Here is a 15,835-nt window from a genome sequence, read left to right as displayed (position 1 = left end):
GAGTACGGACGTTGATAGACTACATGGACTATCGAATACTTGAATTATATATTTTTATTTTTATTTGATAGTAATGCAGTTAATGGAATCATTATATATGATAAAGGATTATTGTCTCAACAATGTTATCTCTTTCACTTTGATTACTTCGTCTTCTTTCACTGACGAATACTTCAACAGTAATTAATCTCCTATCCGTCAGAATAGCGTATATACTGGAATGCGGCCATACGAAAAATCTTATCAAACTAGTTCACAAAGGTGATAGAAACACTAGATGCAAGTTTGAATTGTGACATTTTATTGTACAATTATATATTATGTTTTTGAACAAAACACAAATCGTTCTTACTTATTTTATTTGTACAAGCCCCTGACTAGCATCGAACACTATGACTAACTATACTGAAACTCTCGGAAGAAATTTTGTTATAGTTTGCCCACAACGAAATGATGACAGCAAATTACTGTACATTTTCAGTATAATGTTCTACCGCATTTTACAACAAAGCTCAACACAAAGGAAATATTACGTATAATATTCGGTTGCTTCAAGTTAAAAATCCTGAAGATATCTGTTTAAAATTTCTAATTTGTTGGCATCTTTTTACATTATCTTGATGCCTTTTAAAAATATTTTCTCTAAAGTTACTCACAGAAAAATTATTGCTTAAAAAGTAGAAACTTAGGAATAATTGTTTACTGAAATTAGGACATGGCATATCCTCACGTGCGTGTCAATTAAGTCAAATGCCCAATTTATGCAATGCTGTACACACACACTAAAAACTACAACATTGTCCAATAATAATACAAACCTAATCTCGACTGATGATCTCTCTTAGTATTTTTACAAATTTATATCAATGAAAAATCGCCTATGGATCATTTTTCTAAATGCAACGCGACACGAAAAACTTTGAGCTGAAATATAAAAAAAAAAACATTGAAGATATAATCAATCAATAGTCTCTCGCTGTTCGTCATGAAGTTTAAATTGAATTCTTCGAGTCATGTTACAAAAATGTTGAAGTCTTTACACATGTTTGAATTAACTTACAAAATATCGAAATATTAGACTTTGACTTACATCAAATTTTTTACCTTTTCCATGATTTACCATTATTTTCATCTTATTAAGCCAAAGAAATGATAGACGAAGACGCACTATATATAACAGCTAGACATTTTGATATCTTCAACTTAAGAACGATATAATTTTAAATTGAAATATCGTCGATCAATTTAATATCATGCATAGTATTTTCAATTTACCCAGGTGTGCGCGTCACTTTAGATTTTTATTTTGAGACTGAATCATTTATTAATTTAAGCTAATTTGGATCATCAGCTGAATTCTAAAAATAGGTATAGAATTTAATTTTTCTTAGAATGATCAGGTCACAGTTGAGAAAAATTTTTAATCATTCGTTAACGTACAAATTGAGAAATGAACTAAACTGTAAATATTACTTAGAAATTAAATTGAGAAGATATTAATTAATTAAACGACACCTGCTATTTACAAACTATTCACATACAAGGAAATTCACACTCAAGGGATTATGGACTGCAGGATGCCTGAACTTGTGAAGGATTCTCTTTACCCGTCTGAAGGTGACTTTGCTCAGACGAATAGACTTGGGCAAAACGAGAAGGAAGGACATTGTTGTTGTTGTTGTTGAGCTTATCGACAGAACTGGATTCTTCGTAAGTTTTTTTCAACGGAAAGTTAATTTCTGGCTTGGCTTTTGCTGGACTTTCTGAAATTTCAACGCTCAGTCTGCTTGTCACTGATGATGAAGGGGAAATGGATGATGAAGGAGCTGATGGCAGAGACAGAGGTGAAGGGCTTCTAGACCGCGGCAGAGAGGTAGGCGATGTGGGAGACTTTTCCAACTTAATCCTTTCAGGAACTTTTTCCATTTGTGTTAAAACTTCATCAGCGCAGTCAGACACGTCAGTAGACGTGATATCCAACTGCTCTGGAGACGAGATAGGACTACGTGAACACTCACGGTCATGACCATCGGAGTAAACGCTCGAGAAGCGGCCGTGTTGCTTTTCAATGAACTGTTTTCGCCACTTGATACGCCGGTTCTGGAACCAAACTTTGACCTGAGCCTCGCTTAACTGTAAAGAATTAGCCAAAAACACTCGCTCTGGTCCAACCATATATTGCTGACGTGAAAATTCGGCCTCGAGTCTTTCGAGTTGCTCGGCGGTGAAGATCGTCCTGATGCGCTTTGATTTACTGGCTTTACCGGGGCTGGAAGTTGGTCCTGAGGTAACGGCGGGAGATGCGACGGCCTCCACGGGGTTGCAGGGATAAGGAGAAGGTCGAGCAGAAATTCGCATATCGTGACCAGGGATTTTCTTACGAACTTCTGGGCTTACGGGGCTTTTGTGAGAGGTGTTTTGGTGTCCTAGAATTGCATCGATGGTGAAGGATGGAACGCGGGAATGATGAGTTCTCGGAGTCCATGGACATCCAGTGGCACAAGAAGTAGGTGGAGATGATGGCGGACTAGGTTGTGTCATTGTGGGTGGCGGATGCACCCACGAAAACTGTGGTACTCGGAACGTGTTCTGCATTTGATGAGTGATGATTTGTTGCAAGAGTGCAGGATACATCATACTGGATGACATTGATACAATGTGGGTAAGCACTGGTCACACACCTGAGATTGTCTCAAAGAATTCTTCACCACAGATCACTTGAACTGTTACCTCTGGGCTTTCAGAATCAACTGCTGTCGGAACTTGAGATTGAGCAAACTTATATAGGACGTATTAGGGCTATTGTCCCGAAGATCCTCCAATGAAGGTAGGACCTGAAGCCAAAAGCCCGCCTCACACCAGACGATCGGCTTTGGAAATTCCCGACGCTCCTCCTCGAAAGTTTACGTCCCTCCTCCCTCGCGGGACTCGAAGAGATTCTCTTCACTCGGAGCGTGCTGCCTCTTCGCTCATGATAGATTGCTTGCTCTTTTCTTTTCTATGTAGCGTCCTCAAATCATTTTGTGGAGGGCGTTCTTTGTACTAGCAGAATATTAAGGCTAACTGGATACGAGATATTTTCTGAAAAATAATAAAAATTTATTTCAGAGCGGAACTTACAACTGCATTATGATGATGTTAGATGTAAATCTCAAATGCAATTGCATCTGTTAACTATAATGAACGACAAATTAAAAAGAACAAAAGGAAAATATTGATCACCATAATACATATTTTCTCACAGAAAAATAATTAGTATTTATTGGTTAATTGGTTAATCCACGCTATGACGAGTAGAAAAACTCTACGGGATTAGTTAAGAATATTCAAATATATGATCTCCTATACACACGTACGTCAAGACTTATAAACAAAAAATTAAATAATGTACCGAATAACGGGGAAAAAAATGACTGTTCGAGGTTATAAAAGAGCCTGCGAACAAAGTGATTTTGTTTCAAGAGAAAGAAGTTTAGTTGATTGAATTGAGTTTAAAAGATGAATTTAAATTTGCAGCACAGTTGGTGGGCTAGAACTGTGGCATTGATACATTATACACTAAAATTCGTCGCTAATTATTATCTGAAAATAAATTTTGTAAACAAAGTATGTAGACGCTCACGCTCAATGAATTTGTAGACGATGGGAATGTAGACGCTCACGCTGAAATTGAAATGAATTATTGAGCCTAAAAATAGAGAAGAACCTTCATTTGGCAATCAAGACGCATCCTATAATCAGGTGTTCGATGGCACTGTTAAATTTCAATCATTCCAATCAAGTCAAGACTAATGCACACATCCGGGCTGTAAAATGGTCATTTTTATTACGTGCTGATGATCAGCGTTATAAAAAAGTGCCCTCGGAGCGATTATTGCCTTTATCGTAATACACATTCCCACTCACGAGGATTTATACCGCACAGCAGATCCGTAAAACCCGATTCCAGATTCCTGTGGTCTTCCATGAATGGCATGAACGGGAATCGGAATTCATGATCGTGGCACGAATATGGATATGGATATGATATGGAATATGGATATGATATGGATAATAACAGCTGAAAGCGTGCACAATTAAACGTGCTTAAAATTATCAATCTAGGATCGATAATTGGTAACGTATTGAAGTGTTACAAGTGAAGCTTTCTGTACAATTCTACTCTAAAGCCTTATGGACTAAAATAATGAACGCAATAAGAATTAATACAAAAAAATTATTGGTTTTGTTTTGTGCCATTTTTATTTGTCTAAAATTTTGTAGGATTTTCATCGTTATGTGATGTACTGAGGGTACAGGTACTTGTGATGCGGTATACTGAGGGCACGGGTCCTTGTGATGCGGTATACTGAGGGTACGGGGGTACTTGCGATGTGGTATACTGAGGGTCCGAGGGTACTTGCGATGTGGTATACTGAGGGTCCGAGGGTACTTTGTTAACAAACAATGAAAGACGATGAAAAATGTACAAAAAATGCAGGAAAGCTTACAAGAATACTTGAAACCCTTACTGAAATAGCTAAAATTCATAAAAAAATAAAACAAACAAATAATAAATAATGGATAAATGGATGAGGGATGAATAATTAATGAGGAATGAACACAGCATGGACACTAAACTCCCCCTAAAGAATTGATGCAGAATGAAGAAACAATATTTTCATGTACTTGCAAACAGAATTATTGATAAACAACGGCAAAAATGGATGATGAATGAATGGATAATGGATAGAAATATATTTGAAAATACATACAAAATAGATTAATAAGGAACGAGAATGGATAAAGAATTGATATAACAATTGACAAAAATTGGTAACGGAATGAATAAATAATGGGTAATTACTCAATTAATTAATTAATAATTAAGTTATCAAGAAATAATAGTAAACCTTTATTTATTAATAAAAACTTATGAATAAGGAATGTCTTGATAAAGGATGAAAAATGAATCATCAATGTAGAAGGAAAGGATAAAGAATTAATGAAATGAATAAATATCGGAAGAAAAATGGTTTCCCACCTCTTGGTCATCTCGTGTCAACCTCTTATAGTCACTTCTTAGTTCACTACTTAAACTTTTGGCAAAATAGCATGGAAATAAGGTTATTTAAAATGGCGTTAAAAGTGTGAACGATTGTGCCACAAAATTTAAGCAATAAAACGTGAGCAGCGTCAGGAGAATCGCCAAACCTTGCACCAAGCGTAACTGTCACTATCCTAAGCACTGGCGTTACTAAACCTTGCACCAAGTGCAACTGTCCCTATCCTAAGCAGTGGCGTCACCAATCAGTGCAGCAAGTGTAACTGTAACTATCCTAAGCACTGGCGTCACTAAACCTTGCACCAAGTGTCATGCATTGTCAGCATTTTAAGCACCGGTGCACGAGCTGGCAAGTTCGGAAGAAATTGCATACAGGAGGTTATCGGACCAAACCGTTTTACAAAATCATAATTTTCATCACGTGCAGTATTAAGAATGCAGGCAAACACGGCTGGTCCCGAAGTCATAGTTCTGGAGTCATTAAATAAAACGAAGTCAGGTTTCTAGCCCACTTACGACTGCCGAATATCTGTAAACAAAGACCGACTCGCATTCACGTCGTAGTTGTATTCTGGGACGTTCGGTTTATCCACGTGAATTGTTTTACAAGTAATTGCAGCAAGAGATGAGCAACGCCCAAAGGCCCGTTTACACTAGGGGCAACGATATGGGCGGTGAGGCGAGTGTCAAGCGCTTGCTGCAGCGCCTGACGCCCACAGCCGTTCACACTTATTTTTTTACGCGGGAGCTCGCGACCGCGCGTTTCGAAGTTTAGTTTCTAGTTAGACGTCAGTGGGGATGATTGTTTCCGAATCGGAGCTCTATGCCATTTTCATAGAGTGTTGCTGTGAAGAAAAGATGTAGGCGTTGCCGTATTTGGGCGAAAAAATGGTGTGTACTCTAGCTCAGCACCTGCGCCTGATTTCGTTGATTCTCGTTTTAGCTTGATTTTATGACGGAATTGCAAAGGCAACGTATGAATTTTCTAGCGAACCTCGGCAAAGGTGACTTGTACATAAAAGCTTCTTGAAATTTCAACTATTTTCACAGGAGCTTGTTCTTTTACACTTCGATTTTTATACTTCTTTGAACTCTCCACAGGCATTCGTGGTCTATATAGAGATCAATATTAGCCTCTCTACTAGAGAGCGAGTCCAAACGAGTGTGGCGTTAGTGGACCAATTGTTGTTAAGGACCAGCGTGTGCAAAAACACTGCTGAATCACAGACAGCCGTCCACTGCGTGCAGCATTTGTGTTGCATGAGGCAGGACGACTGTGAATCGCTAGCTCGTCAATCGCTTCGTTGCCCACAAGAAGCGTACGTAGACGCTGCACAGAGGGACGGTGAGGCGCTTGACGCCCGTGCGTTGCACCTAGTGTACACGTGTCTACTCATATCATACAATATATTCTTAACATAAATCTGTTCATAAGTAATATCTTGACTCGGAAAATGAAGCCATGATATAGATATATAATATTATAATAAAATAGCGGTTTCAGCGTTTATTAGGCCGTAGGCCTGTCGCCGATTCTTAACATCGCAGAACATTCACAGCTTGTTGCATGTGTCGAACACACAACTCACAGCCCGCGACCACCTCGCCGATTCTGACCAGAAACTGGCGCACAGAGCTGGGATCGATCCCGCACCTCTGCTCCACTCTTGGTACTATTTAAGAACTGTAACCACTGGGCCACCCACTTTCTGTTTATAAAATTCTGTGGCTTACGGCATTTGTAAGAAGTGATGGTATGGGCTTAAATCATTGGTGTAGGAGCTATTGGGCGTAATCCGTTTGTAGTATCAGTTTGTGGGATGAGGCATTGCTTGTTTCAAGCTGGTGCGGCGAAATGAGGCAAGTAAGAACAGCTGCATAGGTATTAGACTGACAATTTCTATTGCATGTAGAGGGTTGGCATTGGCTTTTGGGCTGATTTATATAAGAGTCAAATTTTTGGGCTACGGCAGCGCTCCCGTTTTAAACATTAGTTCACGGTATTACCACTAGATATGAGTCTAGCTTATGATACTAAAAAATTTTTTAGGGTCTCGTGTAAGTAAATTAAGAAACGCGCTATCTCTGCCGCCAATTATAATAGTGATGAGAATATATTAAATATTAAGATTATGGCAGCAAAAATTCTTGTAAAATGTTTTTGGTGTCTTATTCATTAAATAATAATTCACTCTATCCACCATTGTGCACATTGTCAACGCCCCTATACGTTGATTCCATTGTAAGTAAATTAAGAACGCTATCTTTGCCCCATTTATAATACTGATTTGAAAATTTTAAATATTAAGATTATGGAGGCGAAAATTCCTGTAAAATGTTTTTGGTGTCTTATTCATTAAATAATAATTCACACTATCCAGCATTTTGCACATTGCTAACTCCCTTACGTAGGTTCCAGTGAAGCAGAGAATAATTGACGAAAGTATGATTAGTGCTTCAGAATGGAGTCAAACTCATTTCAAAAGTAAGATTATTTCGAAAAATTTAACGAAACTATTATTGATGAGTCACAATGCAGTAGAAGTTTTTGCTTGTAGGGGAATCGTTTGGTATTTGGAGAGGGATTTGATCTTATACTGGTAATGTTTCCTTATCTCAAAGCAATCAATTAATATTCTGGTGTAAGCAATCAGACTTTTGACCACATTAACAAGGCTTTGACTTGAACAGAAAAAAGTGCGAGAAAGTTTAATTGAGACTGATTTCCAGATAAGTTTACCTACAGGCAGATTGTAGTTCCGGAGGAAAGGCAAATTTTTTAGACATATTCACTTTTTTTAGACATGTTCAGTCCTGAATTAGTTACCGGTACGCAGGACTTGAAAGTCGGTAACCGCGTGACACGGCTTGTCCCATTATAGGGTAGTTTACAAAGAGGGAGCAGACTACGGAAAATTGGATAATCCGTGCGATGCATTACAGTAGAAGCGACGTTGACAATTAAGTCAGGATGAAACTTGAATCGGGAATAAATATGGCATTCAATATCAGCAAGGATTGCATGTTAGATAAACGTTGCGCTCAATAAATTTCCTCAATGAGGGTTATAAGTCGTTTACCATAATTTTTAATAATTTAATTTGGATATTAATACTGTTAATATTCAATAGAATATTAAAACAAAATCCAAAAGACGATCCGATGTTGAATCTATTCCATAAACTATTCCCCTATCTTGAACTGATTTAATTTTCAGTTAAAATTATTATGCGCCTGAAATATTCCTTCATCTACTGGAAACACGAATTACTTTTCGTGTCTTTGTCTGTCATCGAATTCATTTTTTTATGAAGTCTTAGTACCTGAGCGGCGTTGGCCATAGCAAATTTTAAGATGAATTAGCTAAACTTGCCGGAGACAAGATTAACGTGAGCCTCACGTAGAGTTTCTTATCTAGCGGCTTATTGAGGATCCACGCCAACATAAAAGCAGCTAACTTAACAAAGAATTTAGTTATTTCAGGAACAGTCACACGAAAAAAATGTTAAAAACAGTACTCTATAATTTGCTAGTTTAGTTTATAGTTTGTCCGTCCAATTATTGTGATCTTTCCTAACGCTTGCAAGTATGATTCATTTAGATGAGTAGGTTTTTGCAAATCGATGAGTAACGAACGCATGGAAACAGAAGATAAATGAATGACTTTGACTGTGCAGTGTACAGTGTACAACACAGGCACAGCCTTGTGACACAAAGAGGTCGAAAAAAAAATAAATCCTTAGGGAAGACAATTAGCATGTTTGTGTTCATAAGGGTCTTGATGCCTTTATAAATTGGAGAGCGTCATGCCAAATAAAACCAATACCGTGATAGATGAGTTTTAGACACGGTTCATAGCTCCTCTACCTTAGCGCTTGTATACACGAGCTATCCGGTAAACTTACCAGATTGGAGCTGATATCTAATTTGAAATTATTGAAGAAGGACGCCTCAGCGATATTTTAGATTACTTACGCAAACGTGTTTCTTAAATGTGTGTCACTATGACAAAATTATATTCATTTGGTTTGAAGATCATAATCGTTTTGTTAGGAAAAATGTTAGGGATATTTTCATTATTAGCATTATAGTGAATTATCTAGTGGAGATTACGCTTCAAGGAACCAACATACGTTTTCGAATTTTTTAAATTGATTTAATTACCTCAATTAAATTATGTGGAGATTCTAGCCATTTTTTCATATTAGTAATAATGTAATCATACCGGTACTGCGTTATGGTACCTGGACGTTGATTGCTTGCTAGGTGACTTTTTATCGTTCTTTCTCTTTTCCTGCTTCTAAATAGCCTTTAATATAGTCTATGACTTCAGTCACCTACTAAATGCTTGTTTACCAAGCAAAACAGGCAGGGAAGGTCAAATTTTATTCATCCTTAATGAATGCACCGATAAGTGAAGTTTTTTCAGCGATCTCTTCCAAAAATGAGACCACATTTAGCAAAAAAAATTGAATGAATATGAAATACAAGCAAAACTACACGACATTTAGTGATAGAACTGCACTGGTCTTCTAGAAGTGCGAACCATTGAATTAAATTTTCCTTACATACGTTCCAAAAACCATGTAAGCCTGTCAGGTAACTTCCTATCGTGAATCCTAATTCGACTGCACGATGGGGCTTACGCTTCAGTGTAATCCTGTTACGTTAACTGACCAATCTAGTACATACGATTTATCATTAGAAAAACTACAGTAGAAAAAACTTTACGAATACCAGTCGAATACTGACGTTACTATTTTATTAAAAAAACGACAGTAAAGAGCTATTCCCCCAGTTAAAAATGTCGAAATTATGATGGATCGAGCTTGTCTTATAGAAACGTTATCAATGAAAATATGGCGAATTGACTCGGCGCTTTCTCTGCTTTGAAATTCTAGACAATGACTGATCTACTCTGAATGTTCTAATCAACCGAAGTAACAGACGATTAGGGTTCGTGTCACATACTGTGAAGCAAAAAGAAAAGGGTTGAAAAAATCCATCGACGCGCCACGTCCGAAAGCAACGAGACGCGGATGATAGAAACAAACATGTTTGTTTTTATTCGCCAATAGGCGACCAGTAGTGCTGATGCAGCCGCGTTGAATGTTTATGCCGCTCTTCTTCTACCCATGCCAAGTGGGATGAATGTTGTGAATTATGTCTCGTTTCGAAAGACTATCGTACTAAGAAGAACCTTAAGTGGGGTTTAGATGATATCCAATTGTACATGGAAATATCCAGAAATTATGAAATAATATGGAGTGGGGTTTAGATGATATCCAATTAAGTTAAGTCGGGTTTAAATGATATCCAATTGTACAAGGAAATATCCCAAAATTAGGAAATAATGTGGAATGTTCGCCGTGCCGATTAAACCTATTAAATGAAGGGACGAACTAATGTTTTGAAACTGATAGAAGTCACTATTAATCAGGGTTTAGTTTTTTCCTAGGTTGCATTTTAAGGGCCAGAATTAAGAGTATAAAGCGAATGTACAGATACGAGTTTTTGAAGGTAATTTCGTCAAAAACAAGCTGGGGTGGGGCAGATGGCTGAGCACAGACTTCACATCGGCTTCTAAGGACACACTGCCGGCGTCGATCGAGAAAATAATGGCTGCTAATACTTACTTCATGTGTAAGCCTACTTGCCAGTAAAAAACAATTGCGGCATATACAAGCCGATCAAGATCAAGACGAGCAATATTGGCCCCGTCAACGTTTTCGTGAACAGGAGCTCCTTTCATGACAACGGTTTTCCTGGAGAACACCATACATTTTACCATACATGGAGAACACCATCCTCTCGGCCGGTACATATGTAGTTTGCTATCGCACTCTCAATTAACTACACAACTCCTGTACGAGGCTGTATCATATGCTACCATGCACTATTTCTACATGTAGATATACGAATTGCACTTTCCGTTCAAAAAAAAAAACGTTAAAAACTTGAGGCATGAATCTGTGTCAGATATATTTAAACATGATACCCCAAGACACTAATTAAGATGCGTAAAGTAGCCGAATGATCAAGATCACAGATTGATAAAAATATTTACTTATAAGTTGCTCAAATACGCTGAAGAGCACATGCACTCAATAGTGAAGTGGAGCCATCAAATTGCGCCCTCCAAACGGCCTTTAATAATACGCGGGGTCAGTAATGGCGGCCACTACAACTTTCAAATTTTAACCGCCAATTAGTTTTATGATACTGACGTGTCGGGCACTCTGCCTTTCCAGTGTCAGTAGCCCGTATGCATAAAGCAGTAGCTCGTAACTAGTGGCGGTCAGTGTTTGAAAGCTGCAGTGGTGGCCACTATAGAGGCCCCGTATACTGGGGGCCGTGCTATATTAAATAGTTTCAAATTCCTAACTCCGTCTTCCAATAATTGACAGCTTTTCAAGCTAAACCCAACGATCGTGGACGAGAAATAAGCCACCACGTGTACCTAAGGAAGTCTTAAATCGTCCTTATAGGGTCATACAGTTAATTTTTCGACGGTAGGAGTGCCATTGAAATAAATTAATTAATTATCCACATGACCGCTGTTCAGTTATGGAAGCTACAATATAAGACTAATCTCCTGTGTCATCCTCAACAAAACTCTGTAGAATTTTGTTAATAGCTGTTGACTTTTCTTTTGGACAAAATATAATACCCTACGGTATTTAAACCATCTGTTTAGAACAAACTGAATGATCTAAAGGTTTCACTCAATTTTTCTTCGTCACGTAGTTTAGGAAGCCGCCATATTGGCAAGTTGGATTTTCCGAGTTTCGACCCTGCATCTCTTCAAAATTTTGTCCAAAGAAATGTTTGCATTCCATTCAATAGAGATAGAATGATGGAAACTAATCTTACAGCGGCTTAATTAACAATCTTTTAGTTGAAAATAAACGTTTCTATCAAGTATCTAAGATAAATAAATACTGTATTTTAATTTGAATATCAGTTTTGTAACAATTCGAAACAATTTTATACAAAAATAAACCAATTTTATACAAAAATTGTTTGAAACGAACGAAAATGTGTGTGAGTAAGTAAGATCGCCTAATTTCGTACCAAACCCATATGAAAATGAAGTCTGAATCAGCATAATTTTTATACTTTGGTTAGGGATATACTCCAGTATATATTTTAGGTCCTGTAATTGCAAAACTGATCGAATCAAATGAGACGAAAGAACAGGGAGAAATATATCGGTTATACCGATGGACAATTCAACCTGACTAATATAAGTGAGTAAATTGAGAAAATGAAGAAAATATATCGATGATAGGAGTCATTGACTCGAGATTATGTCGTATTATGTCGTATATGTCGTATTATGTCGTATATGTCGTATAATTGGAAATTTACAAGGAATCAGTATCAAGGACATTAAAAATATAAGAAGACGTCTCTGTACTAGTCTCTTCCCATACATACCCAACGTGTACATTCACTAATCAATTCAGCAGTAGTTGCACCACTAAACATTGATAAAAAAACGCACCACTGCTCAAACATAGAACTTAGCATGTCTCTTTCCTAAGCTTAGTTGTCCTGAACTACCTAACATATAGTCTTACTATTTTCAAATGCTGTTAGGAAAAACTAATTTCGGGTAGCCTTAAAACTAAATGGCTGTCGAAGTTTATTTTAAGCGTTCAAGTTACGTTTAAAAGACGAATTCATTTAAGTAGACACCCTCTAGAGTATTACGTAATTTTTATCACTTCTAACTGGAATATTTTTTACTCAAAATCCGTTTCATAAAGAAAGTGTAGACAATATTTTCTATACGGAATAAGATCAGTTTTACCTGAGGCAACGTAACATCCTAACATTGTTAAACACACATGCACAAATATGTGGATAAATCTGCTCCTTGTTCGAGTGTGTTGTGCCGCTTCTGGAATAGACACGCACCACAGCCAATTGTTCAAAAAGGCGTGAAATTCGGTGACCGCACAGGTAAAACGACCGTGTCGTGCGATCAAAGGATAAATTTTTGTGGTGATGCAGGGAACAATTGTACAGGTAAATCTCTACGACCCGGGAGCTCTATTGATGGATGAATGTATGTGTGTGTGTGCGTGTATATGCCAGCGTGGTTAATAGGAAGTTCGCGCTTTTATATGTGGTAAAGGTATATGTACGAGGTAAGATTGATGAGTTATGCTTGTTAGATTCAATGGTGAATGTATGACCTTTTTGTTGAAGCTAATTTACAAAACTTAGGTTGAAATTATTACATGGTGAGACTTACTTGTTGGAACAATTTAATTTACTTAACATGATTTACCTTAGGGGAAAATTGTTGAATTGTTAGGTAAGCCCCGAAGAGAATGACAACCCATGGTGATTGCTTGCTGCTTTAAAATAGAAAAAGAGTCACATGCAACATTTTTACGGCAATTTTTTCAAACAAAAAATATTTGCATTGAATATTGGCTAATAAAAAATAAGTTTCAAGTATATAACTGCTGCGTAGTGGAACATATTTCACGAAACTTTGGATCTCATACGAGTTGCAGGCAAATTCGCAACAAACATCACCTATTTCTTCGAAATTAATTAGAATATTTTTGATAAAATTTCATCACCGCATTTAATTGGAACACTAACGACCAGAACGATCATGCCATGAAGCGATGATGTCCTCATTGTAACCGAGGAAAATTTGTCGGGTTTTATTAATTGGGTAGCTGCAATAAGGCAGCCGAAAGCATTACTACAAGCCCACGAGCCATCAGTGCTGGCTTCGGAAAAACTTGTCTATGACCTCAGGAGCGCCCGTAAAGAAGTTCCGATTGCGGTGTAGCAAGCAGGCGTATCAACGCTGGCTTACTGTGCGGTCAACCTCATGCTTACTCGATACGCACAAAGTACAGTCGAGTAACCGCTTTAATCAATATAATGTTGAAGAAACATAGAAATTTCAGTAAAATGTGACTATATAAAATTAACGGACAAAAAAGGTGAACCAAAACAAGGCCAAATCAGATTTTAGGCAAGCATGCTGTAGGCGTTTCGTTCATTTGAGAGAAATTGAACTGAGCAAAATGTTTTTAATTTTCATGGAATAACTGTAATCAAAGAATTTTTGACGTCCAAAAATCACAAATGAAAGCTTGAAATAAATTTTTAAACGCCCACGTTCCATTCTAAGACGTTTCGCGAATCGAAGGCTACTTGGATGAAGTGAAAACGTTTGCCACAGTACTGATTAACGATATAAAAAATTCGACCTGTACGGCATGAAGTGAAGAGAAATTTTTATTTATAAGAAAAATTATCCTTATGAACCAGAATCAAATTTAAGATAAAGATGGAGGCGTAATCATCCGTACAAATTAACAAAGAATAGGAAACGACGACAAAAACAGGAAAATGAAGTTTTCAAGGAACAGAATTAGCGTGAACGGAAGCGATCCCCTTCAATAGATGCACGACTCGCATATTATGTAACAAACGCAAATTTATATGATTACTAAGGCGTCTGGGAAGGCAAGAAATAAACATGGGCCAAAAGCACCATGGCCAGATTATAAGGTAAGGAACTTCTGCCATTGGCAGTACACTTGCAATTAGCGCAGCTACCTGTGACCAAGTCACCGCATTTAATTGAATTTGGATAAACGTGTTCCGTCAGACTGGCTTCATTGATTAGGCGAGGTTGTTAGGCTTATATATTATCTAAATGACGTTATGATAAGGTTGCTGCCGAATATTTTTGCTTCTAACCAATATCACGGATGAAGCGAAGAATAAAAATGTATATTAGGGAACCTAGGCCTAGTGTTACCTCAAACCATTGTCTAACAGACCTCTTGTTATAAGTAACGCAGTGTGCTTTTCGGTCACGGTTACTTTTTACATTCGACTGGGGCATGCTGGAGCTTCTACTTATGCTGCTGCTGTACAATTTGATGCGTCAATACAGGTAGACTATATAAAAATTCCTGTTATTGGACTACGACTCAGGTACGATGTGACGGTACTCCGTTGTTATTTGTGAATTGAAATAAATAAATAAATAACGGAAATAAATTCAAATTCACTGGAAGCCATATGAATTGATTTATCATATTGACATAATTTCATATTTGTGAAGCAGTAAATGAAAATAAATAAACTTCTGAATAGATTTGCTCTGGTATGACCTATGCTGACGATAATAATTTGAATCGTTCCCAGGATCACGGCACGATCCCTACAGTTCACGAACGACATGTTGCCCAGATTTTAAACCTTAATTGTAATAACAGTTAAAATCCCTTGAAATTTCGACTACATGAAATAAAATCGCCTTACTGGCTCAGTTCAATACTTACTCATCAAGTGTTTCAGCTGCCCGATGAGTTCGTTTGGTCGTCGATGATGTACTTGATAAAACCTCGAGAATTTGGATAGGTTTTCTTACCCAGCTTATTGAGCATCTTAAAAAAAAACGATTAGGTTTCGATAGGTCTCACTTCAGCGCACACACAAATTAGTCCGAACGACTTAGGCCAGGTTAGTTAGGTTACTACACGACACGGGGAGAAAAGTTAATTAGTGTTTAAGAGCTATTTCTTTCATTTGTTAGAAGTGGGAAATCCATCTGAATTCATAGAAAACAGCAGGTCACTGACAACGCACTTCATGATGCAGAAATGTAGCTGGTCTAACATGGTTGTAAGTTATGTAACGAATCATTGTTCATAGATAGTCTCTAATGCAGTCTTCGCTCACGTGAAGATAAACCACACTGAGCACCTAGCAACACTGTGCAATGCAGTCGACTGAATATAT

At 37.4% G+C, this 15,835-nt stretch overlaps 1 protein-coding gene across 1 annotated transcript; it reads right to left on the bottom strand.

Moving 5' to 3' along the window:
- Nucleotides 1–280: 280 nt before the first annotated feature.
- LOC108681766 (homeobox protein BarH-like 1) lies at nt 281–15,672 on the bottom strand. Its single transcript, XM_018170837.2, has 2 exons — nt 15,376–15,672; nt 281–3,081 (listed from the first exon to the last, which is right to left on the bottom strand). The coding sequence occupies exon 2, from the start codon at nt 2,647–2,649 to the stop codon at nt 1,564–1,566; it is 1,086 nt and encodes a 361-aa protein (XP_018026326.1). The 5' UTR covers nt 2,650–3,081; nt 15,376–15,672; the 3' UTR covers nt 281–1,563.
- Nucleotides 15,673–15,835: the final 163 nt, after the last annotated feature.

Source organism: Hyalella azteca, unplaced genomic scaffold, assembly GCF_000764305.2.
Source record: "Hyalella azteca isolate HAZT.00-mixed unplaced genomic scaffold, Hazt_2.0.2 contig15776, whole genome shotgun sequence".
Taxonomy (NCBI): domain Eukaryota; kingdom Metazoa; phylum Arthropoda; class Malacostraca; order Amphipoda; family Hyalellidae; genus Hyalella; species Hyalella azteca.
Note: the sequence above shows the minus strand (reverse complement) of the source record. Positions and strands in the feature narration are given on the sequence as shown.